Here is a 14176-nt window from a genome sequence, read left to right as displayed (position 1 = left end):
GACCCCCCTTCGTGCTCCCTTTCCCAAGGAATAGCCCATGTCTGATCAGTCTTTCTTCACAATTCATTTGCCCCAAACCCTGGATAATTAGGATTGCTTTCTACCACACTTTCCTAGTCCCATTTTTTTTCCCAATAAAATCCCCAGAACAGCAAATAACTCAAGAAATATGGCTCTTTTAGGGTAATCCCTGACTGTACAAAGAAGAAGAAAGCCAAAGAAGTTATGTTAATAACTTGTTTGCTTTTTGTTTGAAAAAAGCCATAAAGGAAACCTGCTAAAAATGCAGTCCATAAAACATTAGGAAACATTAACCAACACCATCTTCCCCATGGTCACTATTTCATTTCACAACAGAAGCCTACAGAACATGCTACATTTTTATCATTTTATGAACTAATAATCAATGACTCTCTAGTGTCAATGAATCAAAAGCTTTAAAGATTTATATGCCAAAATGTGTTTTACGAAGGAAATAAACACTGTTCTAAATAGTGAGAGTTCCCTGAGCATCACAGGCTGGACCGTAAAACACTGCCCTATACATTTGCTATACATTTTTGCATGTAGCTGGGGGCCCAGCTCTCATTGTGATTAATTATCTGCTGGGAAAGGCTGCAAGAATGAGCATTATTTGCCTGATTGTGTTTCCAGGGTAACTCATTACATAAAAGTTACAATACATAAATGAAGCTCATTTGAAAAAATAGCCTTATAACATATGATACGTTTACATGGACACTAACAACTTCCTTCAGAAATTGAAATAGCAACGTTTCAGATTTATACGCTTAGCATTATTGCTGCTGAGAACTGAGACAGTCTTGTGGATAGCACAATAGTGCACAAAGCAGACCTTAATTTTTTTGGATTTACCAACCGGCATTTTTTTTCTTTTTCCTAGAGATAATAATCTGTCTCACCCAAACCTTGAAGACCAGCAACACTATCAATTCAAACTGAGAACATGTAAACAATTAATTTTTTAAATCCTGATTTTTTTCTGCAGAATAACACCTATTTCTAATTCCACTTTTTGTCCTTTTACCGCACTCTCCCCATCCACCCCCCAAAAACCCCTAATCTCTCTTTTACACTGTATATTCTGCCAACCACTGTATGACACGTAGTATGCTTTATTTCCATGGGAGAAGATGGATCCTGGGCTGAAAAATATCCCCTTATTCCCCAGGAGCATGTCAGAAATAGTCTGCTCTGGACTTGTATCGGCACAACTGAACAATAGAATTTTCTCAGACTTTGCATAAGGACTCAAAAATAAGCAGATTGAATCCATTTTAACATGAATATGGGCAAGCATTTTCTTTTATAAAATCCTTTCAGAGATGAGCTAACCCCACAACTTCATTATGATTGTTAAATCCACACAGCAGATAAGCAAACCCTCAGCAAGGGTTCAGATTAGCCAAAATCATTTGATCACGATGAGTCAGAGGACGAATTAAGGAATCTTTTGTTTTGCCTTAAAATGTCATGGTATAAACTGCATCTGCTCAGGAGCTGACTCACAAGACCCTCAGACAATAGGGTAGCGGGGGCAAGGGAAGGACTTGGGGAGATAACCTCCGTAGCCAGCCCAGGCCAGAGTGTGCGCGCTCATCAACTATAATCCAAGCTTTTGAATGTGAGAGAATAAACCGCTGGTTTGGCTTTGGTAAATCAAATCTTTTTGCTGGGTTTTAGAATTCGGAAAGCAATACTTTAAAAGGACTTTAAAATTCATATTCGCCTTTCCTTTGACTCATCTCGTTCCAGCTAGCTCAAACACAAGAAAATAGATGGTCAGCAAACCCTAAGCAGCTGCTGGCTGGATTAATATCTAAAAATCAAACCATTATCTACACTATCCAAGCTTCTCAGTTCAGAAAAATGAAAGTGGGAAGACTCGTAATCTCATTTTTTTTTCTTTTTCATGCCAGAAACATTCAATAAAAATGTCTTGCAATAGATCAGACTTCTAGTCACTACAATAAGCCTGCAGGAAAGACAAGAAATAAGAAAATTCTCAACTTTCCTCCAGATCACACAAAAAGAAAAAACCTCATCAGCTCAGAGTTACTCTGAGTTTGGGGTGAGGAAGGAATATAAAGTAGAACTAAACCTAAATCAGCTTATCTTCCTTAGTTACAAAGAATCAAACTTTTAAATATATTGAGAACATTGAAATTCTCAGTAGAAATCAGCCTCAGAAAAACAGCCTCTGTCAAAAATTCAGCAAGCATTGTTATCTACAAAAACAATCCATTATAATTTTCTCTATTTATTTAAATCATGGAAGTGCACATGAAGTTGAAATAAATCACTTCTTAACTTCTCACTCAAAACTGAACTTGTCTTAAGCTGTCTATCAGGGAAATGAGAGGTGATCTGGTGACTGTATTAAAATTGTAACACCCATGTAAAAATAGTATTGTAGTTAGATAGCTGTCATAGTTAAAACACATCAAATAGTACTTAAGCATGTTACTGTAAGGCCAGATTCAATACCACTTAGTTTTTGTTATTTCTGTGATAGGTATAGGATCAGTGTCTTTTAACTACTGTGCAAATGAATCTAGCAATAAAAATAATCATAGTAACAAACTACATGATAAATAGCAGCACAAAGTTACTGGAACAACTAGACAAAAGGATACGCTTCCATTTAAAACTATCTGCTGACACCACATAGGAAAGATAGCACTGAATGAACACTGCTTTTTGTTGAGTGTTCCAGTATCTAATGAGATTATTTAATGTGGCTGTTTGGACTGAATGCACAGATGCAATCATTACAGACAGGAATGATTGTAAGGACAGTAAGGACAGTGAAATTCATTGAAAATGTGACCCAACAGGAAATCCTTCCTGATGCTCGGCAGAGCCAGAGGGAGTCCCACAGGCCAGCTGTGTGGCTCTCAAAGGCAGAAGGGTGTTTGCTGAGCAAGAGCTCCTGCGAGCTCCATGTGAGCTCTTGTGTGTCCTCCTGTCAGCTCAACCCCCCCAGGTACACCAAGGGGGCATTTCTACCCTCGGTACCCATTTTACTGCCCTGCAAGTGCACTGAAATAACGTGCTTTGCTTTTTAAAACACTCTTTACTGCTTTCTCAAAGGGGTTGAGACCATCACACTGACGTGGTGAGTGTCAAGCACAAAACCCTCCCCAACTTGATTTCTTTTCCTCTGCTTTACGCTTTAGGAAGAGGTCCCTTGCTGGTGGTTTTCAGCATTTAAAATAATAGGAGGGATGGCAACAGGCAAGACAGTTGAAGATATGAATTTATAACATGTTTAATAGACTGTTAGCACTAATTCAATGAGCAGTAGAAGAAGAAATTGTAAATGACAAAGGCATTTACAGTTAACTGTCTAAGAGAATGCAGGGAAGTAAATCATCACATGAAAAAAGAGCTCCTTTTCTCTTCCTACCCTATTAAAAACCTCACTAAAGAGCCAAGGCATTTATTGATTGCTTTCTACTTTCCCACTGCCGAAACTAAGTACTCCTCTATTTACTTTAATTTAAAAATGCATTATTGTCTACTTTCTAATAAACCAGACAGTGGAACAAGAAACTCAAATTATTCTAAGTTTATTCTTAAAAGTCCGGGTTTTTGGGTGGCGTGGTTTTTTTTTTTGTTGTTTCTTTTTTTTTTTTTTTTTTTCCTGAAAGACTGAAGGCCTTAATCCTTAAAAGCCTTTTTGAAAGAAATGTTACTAGATGCTGGCCTTGCAGCTGGGCCCAGATTGAAAGTGCACTTACATTTTTATGTTTAGCGCTGAAGGACTCTGAAGTTAGCCCTCGCACTCCACATAAAAGCTTTGGAAAGGGCATTCTTTGCCACTTGTGCAATTCATTCTCTAAGAAAAGGAAATGGAAAGAAAGATTTCATGTCCAGGGCTTCAGGCCTTTGATCATTTGATGAACATTGGATCCTCAACCTGGGCCTCCAGCTTCTCAGGCCAGACAAAGAGGGCCCCGGCCGCACAGGCTGGGCCTCGGTTCCCGCCCGAACAAAACCTTTGGCGGCCGCACAGTGTGACAGCCTGGGAAAGGCCCACCTCAGCAGGGCTGAGATGCCCGCTCTGCCCTTTGATCTTTCATTTAAACCCCAGCCAAAGCACCAGGTCAGGGGATTTTGCATCGCACACCCCCATGGGCAGAGGGGAGCAGGTCAAGAACAAAATGGAGGTGACCGATCTCCAAAAAGCCCTGTGACGCCTTTCTCTGGCCAGTTTCACATGACTTGTCTGGCATTGTGAAAAGCTAAGCCCACACTTAAAATGGAATTTGACATTACATGGTACAATGGAGTCAATAAATGGCATTCTTCAGTGCTTTTACAACAAAGTCAACCCTCCCTTAAGTGGCTGAAAGCCCCAAGCTAGAAAACACTTCTATTTACTTCTTTATGCAAGTAAGTTGCATATATTTTAAATCTAGTTTTCATTACAGCTGATGACTGAAATGAGCAGAACAAACACCTAACAAAGGTCTACATTAATTTTACTACATACCATTGCTTCCATTTTTCAAGACTGGGTTGTCACATGGCACGTAACAAGCATCGGAAATATCTCCATATTCCTCCACAGGATGAAACCCTATTTTCCAACGAGCAGCAAAAACTAATCACATCCCACTGAAAAATTTATTTTCAGTATAGTGCTAAGGAGAAGGAAAACACACGACTTTTTAAGATGAGCTGCCAGTTCCACATGATGCTCACAGGCAGAAAATTCAGTCCATGTTCAATGAGACATGTTAACAGAATCTGGAGAGAAAGAAAACACTAAACTCTTCTTTCTAAAGGGACAGGATGCCACTATGTCCCACAGGGCTGGGACACGCAGGATGCAATAGCTGATGACCGCGAAGCATGGAGTATGTTTTTAAACTACATGTAAAAGTATGTCTGTGCTAGAAGATTTTAAACAACTGTAAAGTGACTAGAACTCAAAGAATTAAATACCATTTCTCTCTATAAATTAATATACATTTTTACAATCAATATTTTTTCTTTAAATACACATATCTGTGTAATGCCAGATCAAGGTGTCTTAAGAACTCAGGTTAAGAAGTAAAAAAGGAAAATTACTATTTTTTGTTTATCTTCAACATCCTAAAATTTCTCTTCCTCTTAAAATGCAGTTCTATGAAACTGTGATACAAACATGGTCAAAGGAATGAAGAAGGGGTACAAAACATGAATGAAGTTGACTATTATGTGTTTTAAGCTACAGTCAGGTTAAAAGACATAATAGTCTTTGAACACTCCCACTTTTTAGCCTCCTTCTTTTGAAGACAGTATCAGTATTAAAAATTTGGTTTAGTTCTAACATACAAAGATTATTTCAGGATATCTCAAGTACTTCCCACCATGAACCATTTACCTATCAGTAAAAAGTAAAGAAATGGCCCCAATCTCTGGAGAATTATAGACTTCATTTTCAAGAAACAACAGTATGCATTTATGTTGACATATAATTTTCCACTTCACAAAATTACATTTTACAGATAAGGAAACTCAGGAACAGAAAAGTTTAAAAAATTGTTTAATATTGGACAGTGGCAGCACTGGGAACAGAGTATTAGATGATTTATTTTCAGTCCTCTATCCTGTTCACTACAGTCCTTTTCCACCTAAGAGAAAAATTTGTGCAGCACATGAGGCCCTGTCTGGTACCGTCTCTTCTAGGCAAAAGAAAAGTAATGGTGTTCAACCATCACGGATGGATAGGTGACAGAGGACTGGGCAACACTCGTGAAGCAGCCCAGGACCTAACTCACTTACCTAGTAAATAAGGATTATACAGCCCCAAGGTATCTTCTTCTAAAACCTGTAATAACTGTTTTATAGAAGTTTAAAAATTCAAGTACTTCTCAACAGCACAAAACCACCTGCTCATTCACACAGCATTTGCATTTGGGTTTCTTGTTTGAAATTGCTATGAAAATAAAACTTAAGAATGCTCATGAAAGAGTACAATTTGCCTCTAATTTATTCTCAGATTTTCCGTGAGTATTGCTCCCTGTGTTGTCATGGCAACACAAGCACATCTTTCAGTACCAAGGAAGTAACAAGCCTTTTGATTCTCACCTTTGGCCATTTTATTGAGAACCATGTCAATTAGAATGTAGGTTCCACTTCTTCCCGCACCATCACTGCCAACAGAAAAGGAAAAAGAAAAACAGAAAGCCTATCAATGTGCATCTAGACTTAACATTAAGGTACCTGCCCTCAGTGTTATACTGTTACACATCAAGAGGCTAAAGTAGGATACTGAGAGAGGAGAGAAAGCTTGCACTGAATTAACACAAGCTGTTTGTGGAACATTAACTATTAGCCTGCACAGGTAACAGGGCTCTGTTCTGACTTTTTTAAGCCAAGTTGTGCTTATGCAAGAAAAGCATTTTAAACAGTGGAAAAGTCACGAACCCTAAAACAGGACACCATTTCTGTTCAAAAAGTGTACATATAATGACCTTATAGTCACTTGTATACGTGATTAAGAACCACAGAATAAGTTAGATCAGAACACTATCCAGAACATCCCACAATGTCGCTGATTGCATTTTTAACACAGTAGTCAGAGAGAATGCATATAAGGACCTGTTCAAGAACCAAAATATTTGATTACTGAGGGACTTTTGATTACTGAGGGTAATCTTTCTTCACTATACATCACAAGAGGTTTGGTCTTTCTTTTTACCTTTCCCTTTAATTCCTACTTAGTTGCAAAAACCAGAAAAAATATTGTGCAATTCCTAAGAAACAGCTTTAACTTTTGTTTGTACCATCAGCCCTTCCTCAGAGATGTGAGACCAAGCCTTGGGAGAGGGGATGCTTCCTCATCTGAATGCAGCTTGTGTGCCTTTCAGAGAGCAACGTGTAACTGCCGGCGTGGTGCCCTTTTAGAGCTGCTGTTAGCAAACATAATTAAGACTTTAAGTAAAAGCTTTTATTCTTTCCCTCCCCAAAATTTTTACAAAGGTGCATGTGTGACCAATTAGACTGGTATGTAGTTTTATTAATTAAGACATTATTTTTATTGATAGCTCAATTTGTGTACAAGAATTAATGAAAAGAAAAATAATAGAACAGCGTGAAGTGCGTTATCACATTCTGTATACAGGCAGGCTCTGAAACTTAATTTTTGTTAAGTCTCTGTAGACTCAGGTTTTTTCAGTTACTAGATCACTGCTTAGAGAAAAAGAGGTAATGGTAATAATTTTTTTTTTATGTCTATGAAGGGAACAAAGACACAATCTTATTAGTTAAGCTGAATAATGAGAAACAAGGCAGTGATCAGGCCCAATAAAAACAAAAACTACTGAGCTGATAGTAGACATTTCCATCCATTACAGTAAGGAAAGAGGAAGAAACTGAAGGCTCTGCATTCTGCATCACATGTCTCTTTTCTCAGGTTTCCTGAGCGCAATGCAGACAAGCCTCCTCCAGAGCATTCACCTCTGCAGAGGGCCTCCTTCCAACCAGTGGAACCCTGCTGAGCCACAAGTGAGAAACATATCCTCTCCCTCCTCACTCCTACCCAAAGTGGAGTGTCACATGTCAAACAACCTGCCTCTTAGCAGGGCTGGTTTTCTATCTTCCTTATCTACAAGAATATAATCAATAAATGAGTGCAACATTCTCCTTAGAATCTCCAATGGCAAAACCAAACATTAACATTATTATTACAAAGTGTTCCATTGGCCTGCCCAATAGCTTTTGTGTGCATCTATCAGACTGTCAGTCCTAAAGATAAATTGCGCTTAAAGGATTACTTAATCTCTGAGAAGGTTTTTACTCCCTGACATTGCTCTCCTCTTACCATGATCACTAAAAGCAAGCAAAGAAGAAATAAAACACAATTGAATGTTAATAAAATAGACTAAACTGGGAGTGAATGCAAGCAACCACTATCATTTTGAAGGAGATTTATGAAATTGAAATGTTACTTATATCGGAAAGAGTGGCTATACATTAACAAGTCTTGGCACAACACCTATGAAATCATAGGAAAGGATTATTTTATTATGAAAACAGATCCCAACTATAAATTAGTATTAAAACCCCATTGAATTACATGTAATACCTTCAGCCTATCTCACTATCCATTTAGTGATTCATCTAAAGTTTTAATTTGTGCATATTGTTTATGTCTATATTAAATTCTTACACATAAAAATCTCTCTAAAGCTATTTTCGAAATTGTACTTGCCTGCAATGAACAACTACTGGACAAGAGCGACCCCTGTAGCACTTGTTTACTTTTCTGAAATAAAACAGACACAAATAATTAATTGAGCATATTACATACTGCTTGTTTAGCCAACTGTCAAAAATAAGCAAAAAGAAAAACCAAATATTGCAGACTTTAAAGAGTGAGGTTGATAATTTCCTTATATAATAAGCAGTTGTTACATACATAATCTTGTTTCAAGTTTAATTCTGCTTTGCTGCTGCAGAAATCCCAGAAAACATCCCATTATCACTGATGGCTAGGCAAAATAAATGAGTTGTTTTCTCAATTGTCTCATGTCTTAGCTCCAAAACTAAGATTATCTTGAGATGCTTTAATTTTCAAGCCAACTCTGAGTTTATGAGCTTTTTCAAAGAAATATCGAGGAGCATCAAACTGAATCCAAAACTAAAAAAGCTATGCCAGTATACTTTGTATAATACGTGCTGATTTGTTAAACCAGTTCTCCCCAGAAAGAGAAATACCAACTCTCCTGAAAAGTTTCTCACAAAATTCTAAAATGTAATCTACTGTGGTCAAAATAACTAAACCCATCAGTAAGCTTTACTGCTTTGGTTCCAGTGCTGAAGTCTTATATTTGTAATAGTTACACACTATTGTCTTTCACACCTTCGTGGTTATACATTCTCAGTGGCAAGAGAATCTATGTGAAATCAATCAATAAAAGTACAGCTACAGAACAGGTCTGCTGGTATGTAAATTCAATGAAGGAATTAACTGGTGCTGAAGCAAACCAAGATATTCAGTCTAGGAATAGAGTCCACAAAATTGGTTTAGATCTATTTAAATTGCCTTACAAAAAACAAAATCCCAAACTCTCTCTTCTCCTCTAGGATATATTTTGCATGTCAAGTATGTTACAAGCCCCAAAAAACATAAAATATGCACACATATGTTAACAAGGCAAGCTGAATACAGGCTAAACCAGGAAAGCATTGCTCCAGGAAATCAAAACCTTTCATTCAATTTACTTGATGAGATGTTTGAGTTTACTGGGGCTAGAAGGTTTCCTATAAAACCTTTTCATAGGGTAGCTTCCAAGGGGTGCCCAGACCCTCCAACAGTTCCTAGCTCAGCAGAAGTGTTATATAGGATATTAACTGCTAAACTGAAGTGAGCTGCTGGAGTTTGGCAACTGTGGTACAATGATATTATGAATTTTAAAGCATAACTAACCTACTGAATCATTTAGTTCTTGGCTGTTCATCTATTCACTAACATCTGTGCTGTGAAAACATGCATATATCTTTAAACATTGCCTACAGTATAGACTAAAGATGCCTAAACTTCTAAATCTGACAAGAAGTCAAGATACCTGGAACTCAACCCAAACAGGTCACGAACATGTTGGTGTTGTCCCAAGAAACTGTGTTTTCACATTCTGCTTTTTATTAAGTTTCAAATCAAACTTGTTAACAATATTAAGTTCATGCAATGATTCCATTTAAACATTAGAATTCAGGATTTTTTTCACAATTCTTACTCTTTCGCTTACTGATGTAAATCATACTTGCAGAGACATTCTGCCTCTATTTATATTCCTTGGATGTAAGTAATTAATGCAGTAGAACAATATTCTATGAAATAAGTGACAAGGCACTCAGACACACCTGACTTTAGAAGTTAAATGGACCATTTATAATGTCCACAAATGCATATACATGGAGGCACTACCAAGCAAAACTTCAGTGACTTAAGCTGCAGGAGAGTTTTCACATGAATGAACCATTCAGTTCTTGGTGATCATATCTGAGGATCTACTCCTTCTATACAATATAAAGCCTGATATTCTTTTTTTGTATTGTACTGTAAATTATATTTGAAACATCTGCAACGGTGTCTGTCAAAATCAGTCTGCATTCTCCTATGTGCAGCTGGTCATCATCCCATCCCCTCCACCTCCCATCATGTGCATTAGTAAAGAGTTGTTTCTGCATTTAAGGTATTAAATAAAAGCTAATAACTACAGAGGGGTATTTCCCATTTCTTTTTCTGCCTGTGTGGTTCCTTTGTTCCTTGTATGGCATCAGTAATAAGATATTTTCATGTTGTGACTAGCCATCTACTGAAGTCCTAATATAATTTCAATGAGAAACTCGATCTCAACCTATCAGTAAATCAGACCTCTCAGTAAATCAGACAGCCAGAGACACATGTTAGGGAAAGACACCTTATGTTTGTCAGTTTTATTGAAGGCGTTTCAAACATTTTCATTATCACACATTTCAGAAAACACATTATAACAAAGGGTTTCAATCCAGCTGGTTCATAGATTTGTCTATATATAGTTTATGAAAATATTTAGAAGTGCAGCAACATCTCATTTCATTCTTAGTTCTGGCTAATGAGAGTGAGCTGAAAATTCATCAGTAAGCAAAGTTCTTAAATGTTGAATATATATTATATATATATACATATACAGGAAGAATTAACTCAGAAAGAATGATTAGTAATACAAACCAACCCTTGGCTCATTGAGTGAAAAAGAAATCATCATGCAAACCATCAGCAAGCAAAGGTCAGAGGTCGTTAGAGGCTCAGAAAAGGGGTTTCCCACATTGTCCCTGCAGCAGAGTCACAGTTTCCAATGATCACTTTTGTGACTATGCAACTGGGCTCATATTACTAGCTGCAACATCACAAAAATGACACTGGCAACCGCTAATTAGCTGGCAAAATAAGAATTTGTCCATTTTTAAAGTGAGCAGTGTTAGTAAATGCCATTGCACACAGCAAGAAGTGATAGCATAGTAGATATATATTTTAAGCAAAGCCCTCACATGTGATGCTAATTATCTTTTAGCTTAGCAGTCCCTCTTTAAAGTGTAAATGTGCTCCCTCTGGGCTCGAGAAATATTTAATGACACATATCAGTGCATGACTAACAAGCTAGTCCAGAGCAATAATGATTGGTCTATTGTTCAAAATGAAATTAGGACTCCAGAAGCATTTAAAACTGACCAGTGGTTTCTGTAGTAGCCTCACCTCTCAGGGACTGTCTTTGGCACAGATTTTAAAAATATATAGAATAATCTCTTTTTTTGCAATTTGTACCTATGTTACGAAAATATGGTAGATAATTCTGCAAAGTTTAATGTATCTGCTAGATGCAAAATCATCTAAAACACTGTCTGATACATAGTAAGAGAAATGTAAGCTTTCAGTTTTCAAAGAGACTTTTAAAATTTACTCAAATAAAAATTTTAAGGTCCATATTTCCACAGACTCTGGGCAAGGTAATTTTGGGAATCCAATTTTTCTTGGCGATGAAGTATAAAAAAATAGAGGGTTGGTTATGTATATGCTTAATTTCATATATGTATGTGAATATATAAATATACACACATATCCATATATATACAAACACACTGAATGCACATAAAAACATAGATAAGATTAAGAGAAATGAGAGCAGCCCCTTCCTTGCACTACCTTACTATGAGTGTGGTAGCGCTATCAGACGGTTATTGTGGGGCCTTTGTGACTCAGCTGTTGTAATTCAATGGAGTTTGTACTTTGAATAGGAAGCTTCAGGTGCAAAACATGGGTTGTAAATATGAATTCCAAATACATTATTTTAGCAATAGTGCATTAGGTTTTTTGTCATTAAAAAAAAAATAAAAATCAGCAAAGTCAGATGACCAAGAAAACTGAGATTCATAAACCAGCTATTGTGCATGCCAAAATTCCTTTTCAGGAGGAATTTTACTATGCATTCAGTATTATGAGTTCATTGTACAAAATCTGCACGTAGCAAATGATTACAGTACCCTACCCTGGACTGTGAATACATATGAAATGAACACTCAGAATTCAATTAAATCTTAACAGGTTCATTCTCGTACTGGCTTCAAATACAAAGAATGGCAGCTCCACTACTTTTCTCACCTAGTTATCATTTTTCTTTTTCAAAGTATCGCACAACACTTCTTCAACATGGTTATTTAACCCTTAGATAATGTCACTCTAAGAAGTACTTTCTTGGAGATGTGAACTCTGACTTTCTGGAGATCTAATCCTGCAGTTCATGCAGGGACCTCAGTTCTTACAGAAGCAACTCAGAGTTGAGGTGTTTCGAACTTCAGATGTCCTGGCTGTACAGGCCATTTATAGTCTAGTTAGAATTCCTAGCAGCTTTCCCACTAACTTCAGAAAGAGTAAAATCAGATGCTGTGTTGGCTCTGTGCTGCAGCCTCACACAGCTTAATGGAACCAGTTCAGATTTTCTTCTACAGAAATTCAAACAGGCAACTTCCTCGGTACCAAAGCAAAAGGGAAATCAACCTATAAAAATCACAGTAAAGTTTGAACCCAGAGAAGAAAACCTTGAAAATTCAATTACAATTTCAACTCCATCCTATGGCTGTGCTTCATTCCTTTCCAATTTCTTTTGTGTTGCTACTGTGTAGCATAGCTTTATATTTTTACCTAGCCATTGCTCCTAGTGATGCAGTACAGCTGTATTGTTACTTGACCTGCACCACGTGAGATGACTCTCTGCTTTGAAGAGCCTTGCAATATCTATGAGAATACTGATGGATGAAGGGTGGCATTTAGTCCTAAATTTTTAAGGGTAAAATTCTGCCAACAGAGAACTGGACAAACAGCTCTCTTTGGATATACGCCAGCTTCTTCCCCTTAGGTGCAGATGCGTAAATCCGACTGGCATCAGCCAGAGCTCCCAGCACATATTGAAAGAAGTTTGGACCTTTCGAGCACTGAGCCCCTTCTAATCACTTTGGGGGGTTGTAGGTGATATTGTAGTACAGAGATGAAAACATGCGATCCCACAGGCTGCTTGTGGATTGAGAACCAACTCCTCATACCTCCCAGAGATTCATCAGTCATAAGCACATCGGTGTGGATTAGCTGATACACACTAACACCTACACATGAGGCACTGGGCACAGTTTGCAATCAAATGAAGATTATTTCAGACCAGTATGTATCATGTGTGGCTTTAATTTTCAAATTAGAATTTAGATAGGCACAGCAAACATTAGAGAAGGTGGCAAGGACCTTCACAGGTTTTGCCTTTGTATAGTTGTATTTTAAAGCCACGTTGACTTTCGTGAAAAGTCCAGAGGGTACACTTTGTCAACACTTTCATCTGCTTTCTCGAATTTCCACCTTCTTGCAGCCAAAGAAGGTCTACAGACCTTACTGTTTGATCCTTATGAGCAAACGCTGTCATGGCAATGCTGTTATTGCCATGTGACTCCATTGTGATTTTTTTTTTCTTCTCCCAAGCATGCTTATACTACATAATTTGTGAGATTCCTGCAATAAGGATCTTAGGGGAGCCACACAAAAAGCCTGGAAGTTGGAGAATGGATAAATACTTGGAAAACAAAGAAATGCGGAAGCACTGAAGAGCTGAACAAACGGAGAAAAGCTATCTACCTCTAAATGGGAAATGAGTATGTCCTAAAACCAGGCAACAGCTATGGGTGAAACAACATTATACATCAACCTACTGCAGATTTTTGTGTTAGTTTAGCATTGTGGCATCACAGGCTGAGGACTCCCTTTTCAAACCAGAAATATTTAAAGGACAAGTAAAACGACTAGTTTAGTTCCTCAGATCTGTATGGTCTTAAACAAACTGTAATATTTTGTGCTTTACCTGCGGAAATCCAGAAGTGATCTTGTGGAAGCAGGAACCCTCTGATCATTCCAGCTGAGGAAGTGGAACTGTGTCACTGTGCGCGTCTCGTTTGTCTGCAGGTTCTTCAGGTAGAAGCTCCTCACTAGGAAATCCTCGCACCAGATGTGCTCAGAGACAAGGTTTACCTGCACCCCACAGGAAGGAACAAACAGAGATCAGCAATTTCAGTTGCAAGCCATACATTCAGGATTGCAGGTATAAGATGTCTCAAATGAAGGAATTGCATGAAAGTTTTACTT

At 37.6% G+C, this 14176-nt stretch overlaps 1 protein-coding gene across 1 annotated transcript in view; it reads right to left on the bottom strand.

Moving 5' to 3' along the window:
* Positions 1-14176, bottom strand: part of PTPRN2 (protein tyrosine phosphatase receptor type N2) — a gene marked incomplete at both ends in the record, with an annotated part of 676226 nt that overhangs the window by 16638 nt on the left and 645412 nt on the right. Inside the window, 3 exons of the mRNA XM_080609627.1 lie at positions 6103-6167; positions 8228-8281; positions 13896-14062. Of these exons, the coding sequence (XP_080465753.1) occupies positions 6103-6167; positions 8228-8281; positions 13896-14062 (286 nt within the window). The remainder of the gene's footprint in view (positions 1-6102; positions 6168-8227; positions 8282-13895; positions 14063-14176) is intronic.

The sequence above is a fragment of the Psittacula echo genome (assembly GCF_963264785.1).
Source record: "Psittacula echo genome assembly, chromosome: 2".
Lineage (NCBI taxonomy): Eukaryota > Metazoa > Chordata > Aves > Psittaciformes > Psittacidae > Psittacula > Psittacula echo.
The sequence above is the reverse complement of the archived record's forward strand: the minus strand, read 5'-3'. Positions and strand labels throughout refer to the sequence as shown.